We start from the raw sequence: 21822 nt of genomic DNA on the forward strand, positions 1-21822 counted from the left end.
CAGAACCCAATAACCCCTCCTAACCTTTTTGGTCACTAATTTATCATGGCCAATCCACCTAACCCGCACGTCTTTGGACTGTGGGAGGAAACCAGAGCACCCAGAGGAAACCCATGCAGACATGGGGAGAACGTGCAGACTCCATACAGACAGTGACCCAGCGGGGAATCAAACCTGGGACCCTGGCGCTGTGAAACTACAGTACTATCCACTTGTGCTATCATGCTGCCCTTCATAAAATAAAATTAATATTCACCAAATTTAATATCTACTTATTTTTCCTGCCTCTATTGTGTCTTCCTTTAGCCAGCAGTCTCCCTTTGCAGGTTGTGTACAAGTTACTCTGTGTTGCCAAGATGGAATGTGTTCACCAAATGGTGACAGAGTGTAAACCTTTCCGACTTGTCAGAAATGATCCAGCAGATTTTATCCCCACCATGTTCTGTACGAACCAAACTGTCAGCATTCACACTGATCAACCACGCAAATCAAATCTTAGCCATGCTTTCATTTTATTCGTTATTTATGCATTCAACTTCTGATCGTACATTCAAAATCCCTGTTCAGAAAATCAATACCTGCTGCCATTGTTATCGTCCATTTTAACTTATTTTTCTCTCCTTTAGTCTTCCCTCCCTCTCCACTTTTCCACACACAATTCTTGGCTGGCAAAAACAAATATTATTAGGTTAATTCACCAGCACGATCAATGTTCCTGAATGAAACATGAAACATGTGTAACGTGCTTCAGTAAACAAAAACTAAGCAGAATATAAGTGAAGTGAATACCAGAAGCTGTCTAGGGATTAGAGAGTGTTAATTCATCTTTCGGCTCAGCATTAGTTGGGAAAGTCATTGTTGACCGAGATGGAAAGGCGTAATTCACAAAGAGCACTTAGATATTCTTCATTGTCAGGGTTCAACTCCAAGGCTTTTTCAAAGCTTTCAACAGCCTCGCGCTTCTTCCCATCCAGTTGGTGCATTAAGCCAAGAACACCATGGGCCTTGCTGTCTCTTGGATTCCTGAGAAGTTGTCTTTCTGCTATTGATTTCAAATTATCACGGCACTTCTTCCTTTCTTTTGTGTTATAATTTACTTTCATTCCTTCTAGAAAATGGGTGATGGCGTTTGATTCTGATTTTTTCTCATGCAGTTCAAATAATCCAGCCTCCAAACATATTGCCTGCCTATTTCCTCGATATATACCTTCCAATTTCAGTAGATTATTGTAAATCTCCTCGACGACTTGATATTCTTCATTGATTGAACATATTTTGGCAAAATCCAGTTGTGCCATCATAAATGTTAATGGGCGAGGTTCAAAAGCCTTTGCAAAATAATACTTACACAGTTCAATCAGTTCAGCTCTCTGTTGAAAAGCAGGATCACCAGGGATTCCGCTGAGTGGGTTTTCGTTCAATGAGAATAATTTATTTCTGTAACACTGACCTATTTGATGATGTAAGAAGGTAGAGTGTGGGGTAATTTCTAATCCTTTCTTCAACAGATCCACAGCGTTTTCCACATCTCCTTTTATTCTGTAAAATTTTGCTGCATAACGAAGCACATTTGGAAGATCAGGGGACGTCTGCAACGCTTTTTCAACTAATTCTATCGCTTCCTCGCCTTGATTGAGTTGTTGTAGTTTTAGTGCTAACAGCACCATGGCTTCACCATGATCTGGATCAAGCTCCAACACACGTCTCAATTGGTTCATTGATTCACTACGTGTTCGACTCTCTGGGGTACCAGAAAATCCCTCCAGACGGCACAGGACAATCGCATATCCAACATTCCAGTCTGTGTTATTTAGATCTTCCTCCAGAGCCTTTTTGAAACATTCCTTTGCTTCTTCATAATATCGAGCGGCAGTTTTCAACAGTGACCAACCCTTCTCCCCGTATACTTCAGGTATCAGTGCTGAGTACCGAGAGGCATCAGGAAATTGTTTACAGATCCTCTCCAGTTTGTCGAGGTAGGACTGAGCCTCTGTCAGTTGTCCCATTTGATAATACACCCAGGCATAGTTTCCATAGGTGGCAATGATTCTTTTATCAAATTCATCGTTATGATTCTCCATCAGGAACTTTTCAGCTTCCTTTAAGTTTTGAATCGCCTCCTCACAGTTTCCTTGCAGACAGTTTACAAAAGCGAGTTGGTTGTAGTATCTGGCTTGATATTTCTCACTAGTCTGGATTGTGTCTTCTAATCTTTGCTTCATGTCATCCAAGTCAATGTTTTCTCTCTGTGACCCCCACGTGAAGTGACATTGAAGCTGTTCAAGCTTCTCTTTCAACAAATCCTTCTCTTGGTCACTGCAAGAGAGAAAAAAAAATAATCAAAATCGATCTTGGACTAACTGAACAATTTTCCAGCCCCTCCGTCCAGTTTTATTGTCATAGAATCCCTACAATGCAGAAGGATGCCATTATGCCCATCAAATCTGCACCGAACTTCCAAATGAGTACCCTACCCATGCCCACTCCCTCGTCCAAACCCCGTAAGGGCTAAGATCTTCTCCAGACTCCAGGACTCAATGACCCTGAAACGTCTGGTCCCAGAATGATTATCTCAGCAAAATCTTGCAGAAAAATAAAAAATTTTACTTCATAATCTTATCTGTTCTGACACTTGTCTCATTTCTCAAGGTCAATGTACTATCTGGTGGACACTTAACCTTCCCGCAAAATGAACAATAAGTCTTCACCACCTCCATGCTCAATGGGATGAGGAGGAGCTCTAATTAAAGTACTCAATCTCCTATTGGTTTTGCCCAGTACATCTCCTTCTCATTCTGCTCTGTAGGCCCGTCCTCACAGAGATTGCCTGTAGTCCCAGCATTGGCTCCACTCAAACTTGACACTGCTGAGTCGACAGAGCTGCTGGCCTGTCAATGGACTGGCTGCTCTCTCAGGTGGGACCCTGCCCCCAAGTTACGTGTGAAGTCTCAAGACTATTAATGCTGCTCCCAGTGTTAAGTTGATGCGGGGTTAGCTCCTCTTGAACCTTTAGCTGGGGTGTGGGGTTAGGGTGTGACTACAGCACCCTCTAAAACCCAGGCCCATGTTCAACTCTTATCCTGCTGAAAATCTCCCATCATTCCATTCCTCAGGTGTTAAACCAAGCCAGCATTGGTCTGTACTGGTGGATCAACTGGATGTTAAAGATTCTGCGGCACAATTTGAGGCAGAGCAAAAAGTTGTACTTCCTACATTCTTCCCTCAAGCAATACCACCAGAAACAGATGGCTGGTTTTACGTTTCATTGCTATTTTTGTAAACATGTCCCTGACATGTGACCGTATACCCTGGGTTACATGTTCCTGACATGTGAAATGAAATGAAATGAAAATCGCTTATTGTCACGAGTAGGCTTCAATGAAGTTACTGTGAAAAGCCCCTAGTCGCCACATTCCGGCACCTGTCCGGGGAGGCTGGTACGGGAATCGAACCGTGCTGCTGGCCTGCTTGGTCTGCTTTAAAAGCCAGCGATTTAGCCTGGTGAGCTAAACCAGCCCCTGTGACCATATCCCTGGATTACATGTCCCTGACTATCACCATATCCCCAGGACCTGATGGGATCTACCCAGAATACTGAGGGAGGCAACAGAAGAAATTCCTGTGGTCTTGACAGAAATTGTTGCATCCTCACTGGTTACAGGTGAGGCCCTGGAGGTCTGGAGAATAGCTAATGTTGTTCCTTTGTTTAAGAAGAGTAGCAAGTATAATCCAGGAAATTACAGGCCAGAGAGCCTTACGTCAGTGGTCGGTGAATTATTGGAGAGGATCCTTCAAGACAGGATTTAGTCCCATTTGGAAGTAAGTGGACGTATTAGCGAGAGGCAGCAAAGTTTTGTGAAGGGGAGGTCATGTCTCACTAAATTGATTAATTTTTTTGAGGAAGTGAAATGATAATTGATGAAAATAGGGCAGTGGATGCTGTCTCATGGACTTCTGTAAGGCCTTTGACAATGCCCCTCTTGGCAGACTTGTACAGAAGATGAAGTCACACAGGATCAGACGTGAACTGGCAAGATGGATACAGAACTGACTTGGTCAAAGAAGACCGAGAGTAGAAGTCGAATGGTGCTTTTCTGAATGGAGGGCTGTGACTAGTGGTGTTCTGCAGGTATTAGTGTTGGGAGTTTTGCTGTTTGTAGTATATATAAATGATTTGGAGAAAAAATGTAACAGCTCTGATTAGTAAGTTTGTGGACGACACAAAGTTTGGTGGAATTGCGGATAGCGATAACCGTCAGATGACACAAGATACAGATCAGTTGGAGACTTGGGCGGAGAGATGGCAGATGGAGTTTAATGTGAGCTAATGCATTTTGGAAGGTCTAATACCAACCCCCCAACCCCAGGAGAACATCTCGCCCAACCGCTGGGAGCAGGAAAAGACCGGAGGGGATCCACCAGGCTTGCGGCCCCTCACCATTACCGAGCAAACAGCACTGGTCGTGGTCGGCAGCCCAGAGGAAAGGGAGGTCGCCGACATGGAGGTCGGCAGCGGGTGAGCAAGTGAGACCCCTGTGATGAATGTTATCAGTAGCTGATATAATGGTACCTTACCTTTAATGCATTGGTCCTTTAAGACCGGGCTTGGAACCCTGGGGGACTCCGCCTCTGGCTCCGCCCACAGGAAACGGTATATAAGATAAGGCTCACTCAGGCAACATGTGATGAGCTCACTTCTCGGCCGCTGTACAGTTCTCAGATGATTAAAGCCTTTGAATCATCTATCTTCTCTCCTGTGATGTGATTGAGGGTATCTCAATTTAATCATCTGATACATCAAGATGGACAGCGCTCTAAAGCCGCTCTAAAGCCGGAGAAACTCAACCTGGACGCTCGGTCTCCGGAAGCCCCAGAAATTTTTAAATATTGGCTGCGGTGTTTTGAGGACTATATTGACTCCTCAGCGACTGAGGACGACGGCGCTCGCAAGCTGCGTTTACTACATGCCCGGGTGGGCCACCGACTCTCCTCCGCGATCGAGAACGCTGCAAATTACGAAGCTGCGGTCGAGATACTGACGAAACGCTTCGTGAAGCCGATTAATGAGGTACACGCCAGACATTTGCTCTCAACCTGCAGCCAGCGTTCCGGGAAAACTCTGGACGAGTACGTGGAGAGACTCACTGTGCTCGTGAGGAACTGCAACCATAAAGCAGTGACGGCAGAAACCCACATGAACTTGCATATTCGCGATGCCTTTGTGTCCGGTATCAGGTCCTCGTACATCCGGCAGCGGCTCCTAGAAGACGGGGCAAAGGATCTGCAAGGCACAGTAACGCTCGCCTCGTCCCTAGAAACGGCCCACCGTAACCTCCGTACATACTCCACGGACCTTGCAAACCCCTCTCGATCCCCTCCAGACTCGGCCACGCTACAGGCCTGCGCCGCGTGACGATCCGCTCACTCCGGGGGTTCCCCATGCTATTTCTGTGGGAAAGGTCAGCACCCACGGCAATGCTGCCCGGCCCGCTCCACGATCTACATAGAATTTACAGTGCAGAAGGAGGCCATTCGGCCCATCGAGTCTGCACCGGATCCTGGAAAGAGCACCTTACCCAAGGTTAACACCTCCACCCTATCCCCGTAACCCAGTAACCCCACCCAACACTAAGGGCAATTTTGGACACTAAGGGCAATTTAGCATGGCCAATCCACCGAACCTGCACATCTTTGGACTGTAGGAGGAAACCGGAGCACCCGGAGGGAACCCACGCACACACGGGGAGGATGTGCAGACTCCGCACAGACAGTGAACCAAGCCGGAATCGAACCTGGGACCCTGGAGCTGTGAAGCGATTGTGCTATCCACAATGCTACCGTGCTGCCCGTAAATCTGCAACGACTGCGGGAAGAAAGGGCACTTTGCTAAAGTCTGCGTGGCTGGCCCCAAAGGCAACAAACAAAATCCTCACCAGGCACAGAAATCAAGCTCCCGGTCTCACAGGCCCCGCAACGCGGCCATGCGGCAGGCGGACACGCCCACTTCCGACACGTCATCAACCTCGTGCGAATCATGGGAGCAGCCATCTTAGAACACCGACACGTGCGACCGACGGCAGCAGCCATTTTGTGACTCCAGGCGGCCATTTTGTGAGTCCGACTTAACCGAGGACTCTGACTACCTGCAACTAGGAGCGATCACGCTCGATCAATTGCGGCCGAAACACCTGCGTAACTCGATGATGCGGATGCGAATCAAGGGCCAAGACACTCCCTGCCTTTTCGACTCCGGGAGCACGGAAAGTTTTATCCATCCAGACACGGTAAGATGCTGCTCCCTGCGCACCCACCCCGCCTCCCAAACTATCGCCCTCGTCTCTGGGTCCCATTCGGTCCAAATCACGGAGTATTGTGTCGCTGACCTCGCAATTCAAGGCGCTGAATACACCCCTTTTAAACTTTACATCTTTCCTCAACTCTGCGCCCCCCTGCTGCTCGGTCTGGACTTTCAGTGCAGCCACCGGAGCCTGACACTGAAGTTCGGCGGACCCCTTCCCCCACTCACGGTCTGCAGCCTGGCGACACTCAAAGTTGCGCCACCCCCCCTCTTCGCGAACCTCACTCCCGACTGTAAGCCCGTCGCCACCAGGAGTCGCCGGTACAGTACCCAAAACATGACTTTTATCAAGTCAGAGGTTCAGCGGCTACTAAAAGAGGGGGTCATAGCGGCCAGCAATAGCCCTCGGAGGGCTCAAGTATTGGTAGTCCGCTCCGAGGAAAAGCAACGAATGGTAGTGGATTATAGCCACACCATAAACCGCTTTAAGCAACTCGATGCGTACCCACTTCCCCGCATAGCAGAAATGGTGACTCGAATAGCCCAGTATCAGGTATTCTCCACGGTCAACCTAAAATCAGCCTATCACCAACTCCCTATCCGCCCAGAGGACCGCCCCTACGCGGCTTTCGAAGCAGCCGGTCAGCTGTTTCACTTCCTCAGGGTCCCTTTTGGTGTCACAAACGGAGTCTCCTTTTTCCAGAGGGCGATGGATCAAATGGTGGACCAGTACGGCTTACGGGCTACCTTCCCATACCTGGACAACGTCACCACCTGCGGCCATGACCAGCAGGATCACGACGCAAACCTGAGGAAGTTCCTCCAGACTGCCCGGGCCTTCAACCTCACGTACAACAAAGAAAAATGCGTGTTCCACACAACCCGGCCAGTCATCCTCGGCTACATCGTGGAAAACGGGGTCCTAGGCCCAGACTCCGACCGCATGCGTCCCCTTAAGGAACTCCCCCTCCCCCGTAGCCTCAAGGCACTCAAACGGTGCTTTGGGCTTTTCTCCTATTACGCCCAGTGGGTCCCCAGATATGCGGACAAAGCCCGGCCACTCATTAAGACCACGGTTTTTCCCCTGACGGCTGAGACCCAGTCGACTTTCAACCATCTCAAGGCCAGCATCATCAAGGCTGCCCTGCACGCGGTGGACGAAGCCATCCCCTTCCAAGTAGAAAGCGACGCACCAGACTTCACCCTGGCTGCTCCCCTCAACCAAGCGGGCAGACCAGTAGCGTTCTTCTCCCGAACCCTCAACGCCTCGGAAATCCGGCACTCTGCAGTCGAGAAGGAGGCACAAGCCATAGTGGAGGCCATGTGGCACTGGAGGCACTACCTAGCCGATAGGAGGTTCACCCTCATCACCGACCAACGGTCGCTCGCCTTTATGTTCGTTAACGCACAACGGGGCAAAATAAAGAACGACAAGATTCTGAGGTGGAGAATAGAGCTCTCAACCTACACGTACAATATTAAATATCGCCCGGGGAAGCTCAACGAGCCCTCAGATGCCCTGTCCCGCGGCACGTGCGCCAACGCGCACAAAGTCCGCCTGAGAGCCATCCATGATGACTTCTGCCACCCGGGGGTCAGCCGGCTTGCCCACTTCATCAAGTCCCGCAAGCTTCCCTACTCCACAGGGGAGGTCAAGACCATGACTAAGGCATGCCAGATCTGTGCGGAATGCAAACCGCATTTCTATCGACCAGACAGGGCCGGCCTGATAAAGGCCTCTGGGCCCTTTGAGCGACTAAGTGTGGACTTCAAAGGGCCCCTCCTGTCCACCAACCGCAACATCTATTTCCTCACCGTGATCGACGAATTCTCCCGCTTCCCTTTTGCTGTCCCCTGTCCCGATATGACCTCGGCCTCCGTGATCAAGGCACTGCACAGCATCGTCACACTGTTTGGTTTCCCCACTTATATCCACAGCGACCGGGGTACATCGTTCATGAGCAATGAGCTGTGTCAATATCTGCTCAGCAAGGGCATCGTCTCGAGCAGAACGACGAGCTATAACCCGCGGGGAAACGGGCAAGTGGAGAGGGAGAACGCGACAGTTTGGAAGGCCGTCCTCCTAGCCCTACGGTCAAGGAGTCTCCCTATCGCCTGCTGGCAGGAGGTCCTACCCAATGCCCTACATTCCATTAGGTCGCTCCTCTGTATGGCCACGAATGAGACCCCTCACAATCGTTTGTTTGTCTTCCTCAGGAAGTCCACCTCTGGGGTCTCGCTTCCACGTTGGCTGACGACTCCGGGACCAGTTCTACTCCGGAGGCACGTGAGGGGCCATAAATCCGATCCCGTAGTCGAGAGGGTCCAACTGCTATACGCAAACCCTCAATACGCCTACATCGAGCACCCCGACGGCAGGACACCGTCTCCCTGCGGGAGCTGGCTCGCCCACCGACCCCAACGCTATCCCCACCGACCCCCCCCCCCCCCCCCCCCCCCCCCACCGATGCTCCCCTCCCCGCACCGACCGCCGACCCTGACAGCGCCCCCCCCCCATAGTGCCCCCTGCCCCACAGCCGTCACCGGCACCGATCACCCTAGTCATCCCGGATACCCCCCCGCTCCAAGGCGGGCAAAGGCTCAGTCAACCGTGCTCCCGGATATACCACCACCGGAGCAGAGAAAGTCAGCACGGACGGTCAAACCACCCGCAAGACATAATTGTAACTCCACTTCACCCCCGACAGACTATGTATTTTTTTAAACAGGGGGTGAATGTGATGAATGTTATCAGTAGCTGATATAATGATACCTTACCTTTAATGCATTGGCCCTTTAAGACCGGGCTTGGAACCCTGGGGGACTCTGCCTCTGGCTCCGCCCCCAAGAAACGGTACATAAGCTAAGTCTCACTCAGGCAACATGTGATGAGCACACTTCTCGGTTGCTGTACAGTTTTCAGATGATTAAAGCCTTTGAATCATCTATCTTCTCTCCTGTGACGCGATTGAGGGTATCTCACCCCCCTGCTTAGCTGCGGATTCTCATGACAGATGTGTGGACCCCCCCCACCCCCTCAGCCTCATCCCTCACCCCCCACACTCTCAGCCCCCCACACCCCACCACCCACACACCCCTCTCCCCCCAACCGCCCCTCACCCCCACCCCCACCCCCCACGCCCCCCCCCCCATCAGGCTGTCTAACCGTACATGTCGTCCTGTACTTTAAAGGACCTGCTGGAGATGGGCCCAGTCCATCTGGAGACCGCCGCCCCAGTCAGTGCCAGAGCCATTGCCCCTCAGGCAGCCGGGCACTGATGGGGAGAGCAGCCCAAACACCAGCCCTTCACCCAAGACTCAAGAGACCCCGGAGTTTGGGTCGAAGGAGGACACAGACTTTCCGTCACAGTTGTCTCCAACACCCTCCACCACCTCAATGACTCTCACCTCAGCGGCATTGCCCAGGTGCTGGCCGGCGTGGCACAGACTCAGAAGGACGTGGCCCAGACTCAGAGGGACGTGGCCCAGTCACTATCTGATGTGGCACAGACCCAGAGGAGCGTGGTTCACACACTGGCTGATGTAGCGCAGACCCTCAGTGTGGTGGCATAGTCCCAGATGGAGATGGGCCACTCCCTGGTCGAGACCAGAGTGGGCCTCTAGGACTGGCAGCGCCAGGTGGCGGCGGGGCCTCAGGGGGTGGCCCCACTCGCACCTCCGTCCCATGGAGTAGCCCAGGAGCCATCAGGCACTCCGAGGGAGGAGGAAGTGCTGGGGCCCCTGTCGGTGACACTCGCAGGGGAGGTGCTGGGACAGCGCAGCACCTCGGACTCCCCCCCCCCCCCCCCAGCAGCCAGGCCCATCCACGCCGGGACTCCCCAGGAGACCCGCACTAAGGGTCTCGTACCTTGTCGTAGGGTAGAAGTCACAGCAGGCTGCCTCCACTCCTGCTGTACCATCTGGAGAACCACCAAGGCATAGCGTTAGGGCCCGTAAGGCCGGAAAGTTAGACACCAGTTAAGTTGGCACAGGTGCAGTTATAGACGCTAGGGCAGTCGAGTTATAGGACTAGGGCACAGACTGTATTGTTTACAATAAACACTTGTTAACACCATTCAAACCTGCCTCAGTGCTCTATCTGAGGGGTGTGGGGGTGGGGCGGACAATGCCACCCGTGCGGTGTTAGCCTGGGTGACACACATTGTCAGCACCACCTCCTGCTCCTGCCCGTGTTTGGACTCCTCCAGCTACACCCGCAGGAACTTGATGCTCACCGACAACCCCTCATGCAGTCCCTGACTCCGTGACTGCATCTCCACTACAGATGGGACTGTCCGTTCCAGAAGCTCGAGACTTTTCTGTACAGCAGCTAGTCCCTGGGATCAGCATGCCCTCCGACCGTCCGCCCTCTCGGGTGCTCCAACCTCCACCTGCTGTACTGGGTAAACTGTTTAGTGCCCACCAGACAGTATCCCAGGAGCATGGCCACTAAAGTGCCCAACCAAGGTGAGTGTCTCTGGGATGGTGATGGGTGTTGGAGACAGCTGTGACGGAAAATCACTGTCATCCTCCGACCCGAGCTCCGGGGTCTCGTGAGTGTCGGGCGGAAAGCTGGTGCCTGAGCTGCTCTCATCACTGCTCTGCTGAGCGGGCGGGGGGGGGGGGGACTCGGCTGTGATCTGGTTGGGGCGGGGGACACCCAATGGACACACCTGATCACCAGCAGGTCCTGCAAGACACAAGATAAGATGCATGATTAGACCGCAAGTGGGGGTGGGCGTGTGTGTGGGGGTGCGGGATGGTGGTGTTGGCATATGGGTGGTGTGTGGGTGAGGGTGGTATGGGGGTGAGGATGGTATGGGGGCTGCTGGGGGGGGAGGGGAGGTTGACACGTGTCACAGGGAGCCGCAACTATGCGGGTTTTCACTTCCTCGCCCGGGGCCGAGCTCCATCTCAGCAACCTCCCATACCTCTGGGCCGCCAGGGCTGTCTGCTCGGCAACGGTGAGGGGCCGCAGGTCCGGCAGTCCCCCTCCTGTCTTCTCCCGCTCCCGGTAGTTGTGGGTGGCCTTCTCCTGGTTGGGGGCGGGGGGGGGGGGGGGGGGGGGGGGGAGGGGGGGGTGGGTGAGAGACAAAATGACTGTTAGACATTCCAATGCTTGCAGTCTAGGGGGTGGGGACCTGGTGTTCTCAGTGGCCCGGGCCCTGGCCCATGGCGACTGGTATGGGTACTGGCATGTGGCGCAGGGTGGGGGTTTGGCCATCTTCCTGGTGGGTGGGGTAGGGCTACGGGTGTGTGGGACGGGGGTTGGTGCCAAGTGCACGGTGTTGCCTACTCACCCTGGCCGCCCCGAGAAGGTCAAACAGTTTTTTCCGGCATTGCCTGCCTATCAGGACGGTGTTGCCCCTGATGTTCACGGCCTCTGCCACCTGCGCCCAGGCACGGTGAACGGCTGGCAGCCTTCTTCCCTGACCGTGGTACAGGATGTTATGGGCCCCAATGAGAACCCCAAAGTGTATCATGGAATTCACCTGACTCACAACCTTTAATAGATTATGGTATGGGGAGCACACGGCCCACTCTATAGGTGTGGTACAGCAGAAATGGAAAAGTATATTTTAAAACAAAACAATGTTAATTCTATGAATTCAAGTTAACCTTTTTAAAACAAACAGTGAACATCTTAGCAACCATTAATTCAAATACAACCCCCAAAGAATAAAACACTAAGTAATCCGTAAGCTGCCCTTTTAACATCCATAAGACTTAAAACACCTTTTTTACCAGAAGCACATCAGGTTTAAGTCACTATTGTTATTAGTTTTAAATCACCAGGTTCGATTTACAGTCTTTAGATTACATAGAGAGATTCTAATACACTTTCTGGCTGTGGCTGCAGCTATCCAGCTCTGAAAACGAAACTAAAACACATCTTTCAGCAAACAGCCTAAAATGAAAGTAAAAAGCTGACAGACAACCCAACTTCACCCACTCTCTGACATCACTGCAGTAATAAGCACCAATTTCTTAGAGGTACTCTCACTACAGATACTTTATATTCAACCATTTCTTAAAGGTACTCTCACATGACAAGGATCACCCTCCTCTCCTCCATGGTGTCCAAGAGGGTTTCAAGCTCTGCGTCCACGAGTCTTTGTGCAGCTCTCCTTACTGCCATCTTGTTCGCTGGGATGGTGCATGTGGGGAGTGGAGTGTGTATGTGCAGTTGCAGCTTGTCAGCCTTTGATTGGGAATCGTGAAGCCAGCAAATCTGGTACCCTTTCTCATTAGAATCGATTGGATTCCATGTGGTGCTGTTGTTAACCCATTAGCAGTAGTGGAATCGATGCAGATGTGGCGCCAGTTTTTCTGTTGTGAAAATCCACAAATTTTGCGTTGACGACAACACTTAAGGCTGAATTCTCCGATTGTGAGGCTAAGTCTGGTGCGTGTGGCTAGTCTTACGACCAAAAAGTCGGCGGCGCCCCCACACCAATGCTCCACCCAGTGGGGGGGGGGGAGGGGGGGGGCAGCAGCCGCACCAGGTAAAACTCCCGGCTTTACCTGCAGTTATGGATGGAGAATTGCCGGGTCTGTGGCCGCCCATGCCCACGGCGGCGACCTGCAGCGATCGTGCCGTTCATCATGGCGCCGGCCACGCATGAACCCGGGCCTGCCAGATAGTGCCCCCCGTAGCACCCCTCGTCATCCCTTTACTGGCTTCACGATTCACAATAAAAGGCTGACAAGCTGCAACTGCACATACACACTACACTCCCCACACACACCATCCCAGCGAACAAGATGGCAGTAAGGAGAGCTGCACCAAGACTCAATGACGCACAGCTTGAGAACCTCTTGGACAGCGTGGAGGAGAGGAGGGTGATCCTGTTCCACGGCCAGAGAAGAAGGCTGCCAGCCACCGCCATTCACCGTGCCTGGGCTCAGGTGGCAGAGGCCGTGAACGTCGTGGGCAACACCGTCCTGATCGGCCGGCAGGAGTGGGCAACACTTTGCACTTGGCACCAACCCCCTTCCCACACAGCCGTAACGCTAACCCCTCCCCCCACCATTCCCCCCAGCAGGCCCCCAGCCAGCGAAACCCCTCCCCCCCTCCGACTGTGGCAGTGCTGGACACAGTCCGCAGCCGCCACGCAAGGTCCCCGAAAACTGTGAGCACACGCGCCCCACACCATCGGGAAGTCGGCCCACGGGGGGGGGGCGGAACATCGAGTGAGGGCCTCAGGTGAGGTCCTGAGGCCTTCCCAATGGCGTGCAGCGTACTCGCCGATTATACCGTTTTTGAGGGAGCATCAGAAAAACGGTGCCGCTCCGATGTCGACGTAAAAACGGATTCTACGGCCAATCGCCGAACACGATTTTGGCGTCGGCAATCGGAGAATCCAGCCCTTTGTCTCAGAAACGGCGAATCCCGCCCCCAGAGTGCAGCCCGAGAACTGCGATCCCAGATTTGGCCTTCTTCAGAAAAACTGGCCTGTCTCTAGAGAAACACAGTGAGCACAAATAACGAAAATTGTATTACAATAGGCAGCTGGCCACAAAAGGAAAATAAAATATATCAATGTGTGTGTGGTGAATGTAATATAGATGTATATATGTTAATTCACACTGTCTTTGTAAGCGCAGTAGCGCTATCCTACCACTAGGGGGAGTAGCGCTGGGAGCACTCAGGAACTTGTACTGGGCTCCATCCTTGGCTCCGCCCATGACTCCTCCCCCTAGTGCAGCTGCATAAATACCCTTGTCCAGAGTCAGCCTGAGTTCACTACGAGTTCATCGACAGGTAACAGGCTGGCTCTGAAGTAAGTCGATTAAAGCCTTGATTCACATCGGAAACACGTGTCTGGTGAATTGATTGTTCCATCAGTGTGCATAAACAGCTGGGACACTGAAAGAATCTGTTTCTGTTTGCCAGGCCTCTGGGATGTTTGGTTAAAGGGACACAACCCTGCTTCTGTGAGCACTCTGAAATAAAGTTGTAGACGTTAATATTTCAGTTGAGACCAAAAATGTAGGGAATATAAAAAAGAAGTGGTTAAGATGGAGGAGAAATGTCACAGTCTAAAGTAGTTGAATTGAATATTGAGTCCTGAGGGCTGTAACATTGTCATGGTGGCTTGAGGTCTGCGACTACCATAAATGTTGAGGGTCTTGATGGGGACCTCAATGGATCTGTCTGTACGCTACGTATCCTGAGTGAGATATTGAGAATGACAATGTTTCTCTCCCTACAGCTGCTGCCAGATCTGCTGAGCTACTCCAGCATTCTCTGTTCTTGTTTCAGATTCCAGCGTCCGCAGTATTTTGCTTATATTATTGTGGCAATATTCATGATGGTTTTCTCCAGGAATTATATGAAATTTATTGCATAACTCTGCAGACCTTGATCCAGCCCGGGTCCAAACAGATAAATAGGTTACTTATCTGACTGTATGTCTGACTCATAAGGTATACATATAGAGTTTTACTGATACAGAGTCACAGACAGTAAGGATCACAGATAATAGCAAACATCTAAAATGGAGGCTGCACTATTTATCCTCCAGCCTTACACATGGTGATGTCAAAGAACAAAGAAAAGTACAGCACAGGAACAGGCCCTTCAGGCCCCAAGCCCGTGCCAACAATGCTACCCAACTAAACTATAATCTTCTACACTTCCTGGGTCCATATCCCTCTATTCCCATCCTATTCATGTATTTGTCAAGATGCCCCTTAAATGTCACTATCATCCCTACTTCCACCACCTCTTCCGGCAGTGAGTTCCAGGCACCCACAACCCTCTGTGTAAACAACTTGCCTCGTACATCTACTCGAAACATTGCCCCTCGCACCTTAAACCTATGCCCCCTAGAAACAGTAACTTAATTTGAAGCCTACTTGTGACAATAAGCGATTTTCATTTCATTTCATTTCATTTCTACCATGGGGAAAAGCCTCTGACTATCCACTCTGTCTATGCCCCTCATAATTTTGTAGACCTCTATCAGGTCGCCCCTCAACCTCCGTTGTTCCAGTGAGAACAAACCGAGTTTATACAACCGCTCCTCATAACTCATTCCCTCCATACCAGGCATCATCCTGGTAAATCTCTTCCGCACCCTCTCTAAAGCCTCCACATCCTTCTGGTAGTGTGGCGAGCAGAATTGAACACTAAACTCCAAGTGTGGCCTAACTAAGGTTTGATACAGCTGCAACATGACTTGCCAATTCTTGTACTCAATGCACCAGCCAATGAAGGCAAGCATGCCGTATGCCTTCTTGATTACCTTCTCCACCTGTGTTGCCCCTTTCAGTGACCTGTGGACCTGTACACCTAGATCTCTCTGACTTTCAATACTCATAAGGATTCTACCATTCACTATTTATTCCCTACCTGCATTAGACCTTCCAAAATGCATTACCTCACATTTGTCCGGATTAAACTCCATCTGCCATCTCTCCGTCCAAGTCTCCAAACAATCTAAATCCGGCTGTATCCTCTGACAGTCCTCATCGCTATCCGCAATTCCACCAACCTTTGTGTCATCTGCAAACTTATTAATGAGACCAGTTACATTTTCCTCCAAATCATTTATTCATACTACGAACAGCAACCGTCCCAGCACTGATCCCTGCGGAACACCACTACTCACAGCCCTCCAATTAGAAAAGCATCCTTCCATTGCAACTCTCTGCCTTCTATGACCTAGCCAGTTCTGTATCCGCCTTGCCAGCTCACCCCTGATCCCGTGTGACTTCACCTTTTGTACCAGTCTACCATGAGGGTCCTTGTCAAAGGCCTTACTGAAGTCCATATAGACAACATCCACTGCCCTACCTGCAACAATCATCTTTGTGACCTCTTCAAAAAAACTCTATCAAGTTCGTGAGACACGACCTCCCCTTCACAAAACTATGCTGCCTCTCACTAATACGTCCATTTGCTTCCAAATGGGAGTAGGTCCTGTCTCGAAGAATTCTCTCCAGTACTTTCCCTACCACTGACGTAAGGCTCACTGACCTGTAGTTCCGTGGATTATCCTTGCTACCCTTCTTAAACAAAGGAACAACATTGGCTTTTCTCCAGTCCTCCGGGACATCACCTGAACACAGTGAGGATCCAAAGATTTTTGTCAGGGCCTCAGCAATTTCCTCTCTAGCCTCCTTCAGTATTCTGGGGTAGATCCCATCAGGCCTTGGGGACCTATCTACCTTAATATTTTTCAAGACGCCCAACATCTCATCTTTTTGGATCTCAATGTGACCCAGGCTATCTACACACCCTTCTCCAGACTCAGCATCCAACAATTCCTTCTCTTTGGTGAATACTGATGCAAAGTATTCATTTGGTACCTTACCCATTTCCTCTGGCTCCACACATAGATTCCCTTGCATATGCTTCAGCGGGCCAACCCTTTCCCTGGCTACCCTCTTGCTTTTTATGTACGTGTAAAAAGCCTTGGGATTTTCCTTAACCCTATTTGCCAATAACTTTTCGTGACCCCTTCTAGCCCTCCTGACTCCTTGTTTAAGTTCCTTCCTACTTTCCTTATATTCCACACAGGCTTCGTCTGTTCCCAGCCTTCTAGCCCTGACAAATGCCTCCTTTTTCTTTTTGACGAGGCCTACAATATTTCTAATTATCCAAGATTCCTGAAATTTGCCGTATTTATCCTTCTTCGTCACAGGAATATGCCAATCCTGAATTCCTTTCAACTGACACTTGAAAGCTTCCCACATGTCAGATGTTTCATAGATTTCATAGAATTTACAGTGCAGAAGGAGGCCATTCAGCCCATCGAGTCTGCATCGGCTCTTGGAAAGAGAACCCTACCCAAGGTCAACAACTCCACCCTATCCCCATAACCCAGTAACCCCGTAACCCCATAACCCAACACTAAGGGCAATTTTGGACACTAAGGGCAATTTTTCATTGGCCAATCGACCTAACCTGCACATCTTTGGACTGTGGGAGGAAACCGGAGCACCCGGAGGAAACCCACGCACACACGGGGAGGATGTGCAGACTCCGCACAGACAGTGACCCAAGCCAGAATCGAACCTGGGACCCTGGAGCTGTGAAGCGATTGTGCTATCCACAATGCTACCGTGCTGCCAAACATGTTGATCAAACATCCGCCCCCAATCTAGGTTCTTCAGTTCCTGCCTAATATTGTTATAATTAGCCTTCCCCCAATTTCGCACATTCACCCTAGGACCATTCTTATCCTTGTCCACCAGCACTTTAAAACGTACTGAATTGTGGTCACTGTTCCCGAAATGCTCCTCGACTGAAACTTCTACCACCTGGCCGGGCTCATTCCACAATACCAGGTCCAGTACAGCCCCCTGTCCGAGTGTTGACACTATGCAGCTTCTTGAAGCTGCATGCCATTGCCTACAACACCATCCATGTAATATCACTACAAACATTGAAAACATTTTAAAATTATCCAGCCCATGGTATCCCATGCCGTGTTTACTTTGCATTATAGACTACCCCCGATTCATCTCAATTGGTTGGGAAGCTGGCTCATGATGCAGAACAAGGCTAACAGCACGGGTTGAATTCCCATACCGGCTGAGGTTATTCATGAATAACCCTATATGGGTGGCACAGTGGTTAACACTGCTGCCTCACAGTGCCAGAGAACCGGGTTCAATTCCGTGTGGAGTTTGCACATTCTCCCCGTGTCTGCGTGGATTTCCTCCAGGTACTCAGGTTTCCTCCCACAGTCCAAAGATGTGAGGTTAGGCGGATGGGCATGCTAAAAATTGGCCCTTAGTGTCCAAAGGCTAGGTGGGGTTACGGGTATAGGAAGGGGAGTGGGCCTAGGTAGGATGCTCTTTCAGGGGGTCAGTGCAGACTCCATGGTCTTCCTCGGTGGGAATGATCACCTTCTGCAATGTCGGAATTCTATGATTCTGTGAAAGCCACGCCTTCACAACCTTGCTTCTTGCCTGAGGTGTGGTGATCCTCAGGTTAAATCAGCACCAGTCAGCTCTCCCCCTCAAAGAGTAAGGCTGTCTATGGTCATCTCGAACTATGGCAACTTTACTTTGCTTTCTCAACTACGTCGGTTGAAGGTCCTGTGCGGTGAGGAGGTCTTGTTCAAACTTGTGCTTGAAGATGTTGGCGTATTGAGGTGCGAATGTGGTCCCCATGGCTGTTCCATGTGGCTGGATGAAGAACTTGTTGTCGAAGGTGAAGACGTTGTGATCCAGAATGAAGCGGATGAGTTGCAGAATTGCGTCTGGAGATTGGCAGTTGTCGGCGTTGAGTACTGAGGCTGTTTCAGCAATGCCGTCGTCATGGGGGATGCTGGTGTAGAGTGCCATTGTGACGAGAAATGTTCCTGATTTTCTGTACGAAGTCCGTTGTGTCGCGACAGAAGCTGGGCGTACCATGTACGATGGGTACGACGTTATACACCAGAGGTACATTGATGACATTTTTTTCCTTTGGACCCACGGTGAAGAATCACTGCAATGACTACACAATGACATCAATAAATTCCATCCCACCATCAGACTCAAAAATGGACTACTCTCCAAAATCAGTTGCATTCAAGGACAGTCACCTCAGCACTTCGCTTTACCGCAAGCCCACAGATAACCTCATATGCTCCACTTCTCCAGCTTCCACCCTAAACACATCAAAGAAGCCATCTCCTATGGACAAGTCCTCCATATATACAGGATCTGCTCAGGCGAGGAGGAGCGTAACAGACATCTACAGACGCTGAAGGATGCCCTCGTACGAATGGGATATGGCGCTCAACTCATCGATCGACAGTTCCAACGCGCCACAGCAAAAAACCGCACCGACCTCCTCAGGAGACAAACACTGGACACAACCGACAGAGTACCCTTCGTCGTCCAGTACTTTCCTGGAGCGGAGAAACTACGACATCTTCTTCGCAACCTCCAACCATCATCGATGAAGATGAACACCTTGCCAAGGTCATCCCCACACCCCCACTACTTGCCTTCAAACAACCGCACAACCTCAAACAAACCATTGTTTACAGCAAACTACCCAGCCTTCAGAACAGCGACCATGACACCACACAACCCTGCCATGGCAATCTCTGCAAGATGTGCTAGATCATTGACACGGATACCACCATTACACGTGAGAACACCACCCACCAGGTACGCGGTACATATTCGTGCAACTCGGCCAACGTTGTCTACCTCATACGCTGCAGGAAAGGATGGCCCGAAGTATGGTACATTGGCGAGACCATGCAGACGCTGCGACAATGAATGAACGGACATCGCGCGACAATCACCAGGCAGGAATGTTCCCTTCCAGTCCGGCAACACTTCAGCAGTCAAGGGCATTCAGCCTCTGATCTCCGGGTAAGCGTTCTCCAAGGCGGCCTTCAGGACGCGCGACAAAGCAGAATCGCTGCGCAGAAACTTATAGCCAAGTTCCGCACACATGAGTACGGCCTCAACCGGGCTCTGGGATTCATGTCGCATTACATTCATCCCCCACCATCTGGCCTGGGCTTGTGAAATCCTGCCAACTGTCCTGGCTTGAGACAATTCACACCACTTTAACCTGGGGTAACCCCTATCTCTGGATCTGTAAAGATTCAATTCCCTGCCAATGCTCGCATTCTGGCAAATTGTCTGGCATCTTTAAATTTGTCTATATATATGTTTCTGGGACAAACCTCTTCATTCACCTGAGGAAGGAGCAGTGCTCCAAAAGCTAGTGTTTGAAACAAACATGTAGGACTTTAACCTGGTGTTGTAAGACTTCTTACTGTGAATCTGAATTAGTTTTAGGAGCAATCACGGTGATGGATTAGGGACTTGCCCCATGTAATCTGCACAATGGTTTTGTAACTCTAAATGAACAGGAATTGCAGAAGATTTTCAACACGAGCATCTGCTGACCAGCTGAGTGACTCTGGAGCAAAATTCAGATTCAAGATGGTCAATTAAATCCTGCAGTCTAATGTAGAATCATATAATCATAGAATTTACAGTGTAGAAGGAGGCCATTCAGTCCATCGAGTTTTCACCGGCCCTTGAAAGAGCACCCGACTTAAGCCCACAACTCCACCTGTAACCAATATCCCCGCAACCTTTGGACACTAAGGGGCAATTTAGCGTGGCCAATCCACCTAACCTGCACATCTTTGGACTGTGGGAGGAAACCGGAGCACCCGAAGGAAACCCAAGTAGACACGGGGAGAACGTGCAGACTCCGCACAGGCAGTCACCCGAGGCCAGAATTGAACCAAGGTCCCTGGAGCTGTGAGGAAGCAGTGCTAACCACTGTGCAGCCTCAATGTATTCATCGTTTCTCTGGAAATTACAGTTCTGAGAGATTTAGTCAGTTCATCAAGATGAGCTGCCCACAGTTCCCCATTAGTTAATAATTCCAGATAGCCGTGATCCATAATATCTGCCTGAGGTTAATTACAGAATGCTTGATTCCACATTGTCCGAGTTTAGAATTGAAGTTTATCTTTGTATTTTCTGTAAAATCTGCTGGGAAAATAAGACTTACTGTACTTAAAATATTACCTGATACAATAGCCGGGATTAACCGGCCTCGTCACGCCCGACTTGGTGACACGATAAAACCATTGAATCTCGCAGTACCCCTCTGCCGAGATTCGCAATGCTTGAGACGTCTCCCAAGATTCAACCGACCCTCACGAGACGGCATGATCTGGATCGCGCCTTTGCTGGGCGTGATCCGGATCAGCATATTCAAATGAGCCATTAAACTCATTTCAATATGTTTGCGCCAATTCTCCTCGCATCCAGGACTAACGCTTTCCCCAGCGAAGCCTTGATCGGGCGCTGTTTAGTACTGGTCCACACAAGTGTGGACTACCTGTCACGTCACCTGAGGGATCTCCCAGGCCATTGGAGACCACTAGGTGGTCAGGCTCTGGGCAGCATTGTACCCTGGCTCTTATGCTGGAAACTGGGTAACTTGGCATTGCCAGTCTGGCACCTGGCAGTGGCACTGCCTGGATGGCACTGTCAGGCTGGCAGGGGCATTGTCACCGTGAAAGGCTGGTAGTGCCAAGGTTCCACAGTGCCAAGTTGCCTGTGCCAGTTGCGGCATGGGGTGTCATGCCCTTCAGAGGTAGCATAGACTTAAGTAGGGTGTGTGGCGCTAACAATTGCGCACAAAAGACTCGATAAGGTACAAGAGAGGCTTTATTACAGATGCTATTCCTCTGGCTGCAGCTGTAGAATGGCATCTCAGTGAAACTCATGCATATTTATACTGCTCCCTGGGGGCGGAGCTAGTCAGCAGGGGCTTACCAGCAAACCTGTAATGCAGGTCCTGTCATACATCCCCCTAATGCACACACTCATATATACAGTGGTAGAGATCACCACATTCACCCCCTGTAAAAAATGAGTCCGGCAGGGGTGACGTGAAACTATAATACATAGAAGTGATATAATTACAGAGGGTGGGGGGGGTAAATCAAGAGTCCATCGGCAACCCAGTGCCCGTCACATATTGAGTCGGACCGGCGGTCGAACGTTCCGTTGCGAGCGACGCAGCAGCGCTG

General features: G+C 50.6%; 1 protein-coding gene across 1 annotated transcript; it reads right to left on the bottom strand.

The window, feature by feature from the left end:
* Window positions 1–771: 771 nt before the first annotated feature.
* LOC119950991 (interferon-induced protein with tetratricopeptide repeats 5-like) lies at window positions 772–21598 on the bottom strand. Its single transcript, XM_038774022.1, has 3 exons — window positions 21566–21598; window positions 10972–10988; window positions 772–2316 (listed from the first exon to the last, which is right to left on the bottom strand). Exons 1-3 carry the CDS (start codon window positions 21596–21598, stop codon window positions 840–842), a joined length of 1527 nt encoding a protein of 508 aa, XP_038629950.1. The 3' UTR covers window positions 772–839.
* Window positions 21599–21822: the final 224 nt, after the last annotated feature.

This window comes from Scyliorhinus canicula, chromosome 16 (genome assembly GCF_902713615.1).
Source record: "Scyliorhinus canicula chromosome 16, sScyCan1.1, whole genome shotgun sequence".
NCBI lineage: Eukaryota > Metazoa > Chordata > Chondrichthyes > Carcharhiniformes > Scyliorhinidae > Scyliorhinus > Scyliorhinus canicula.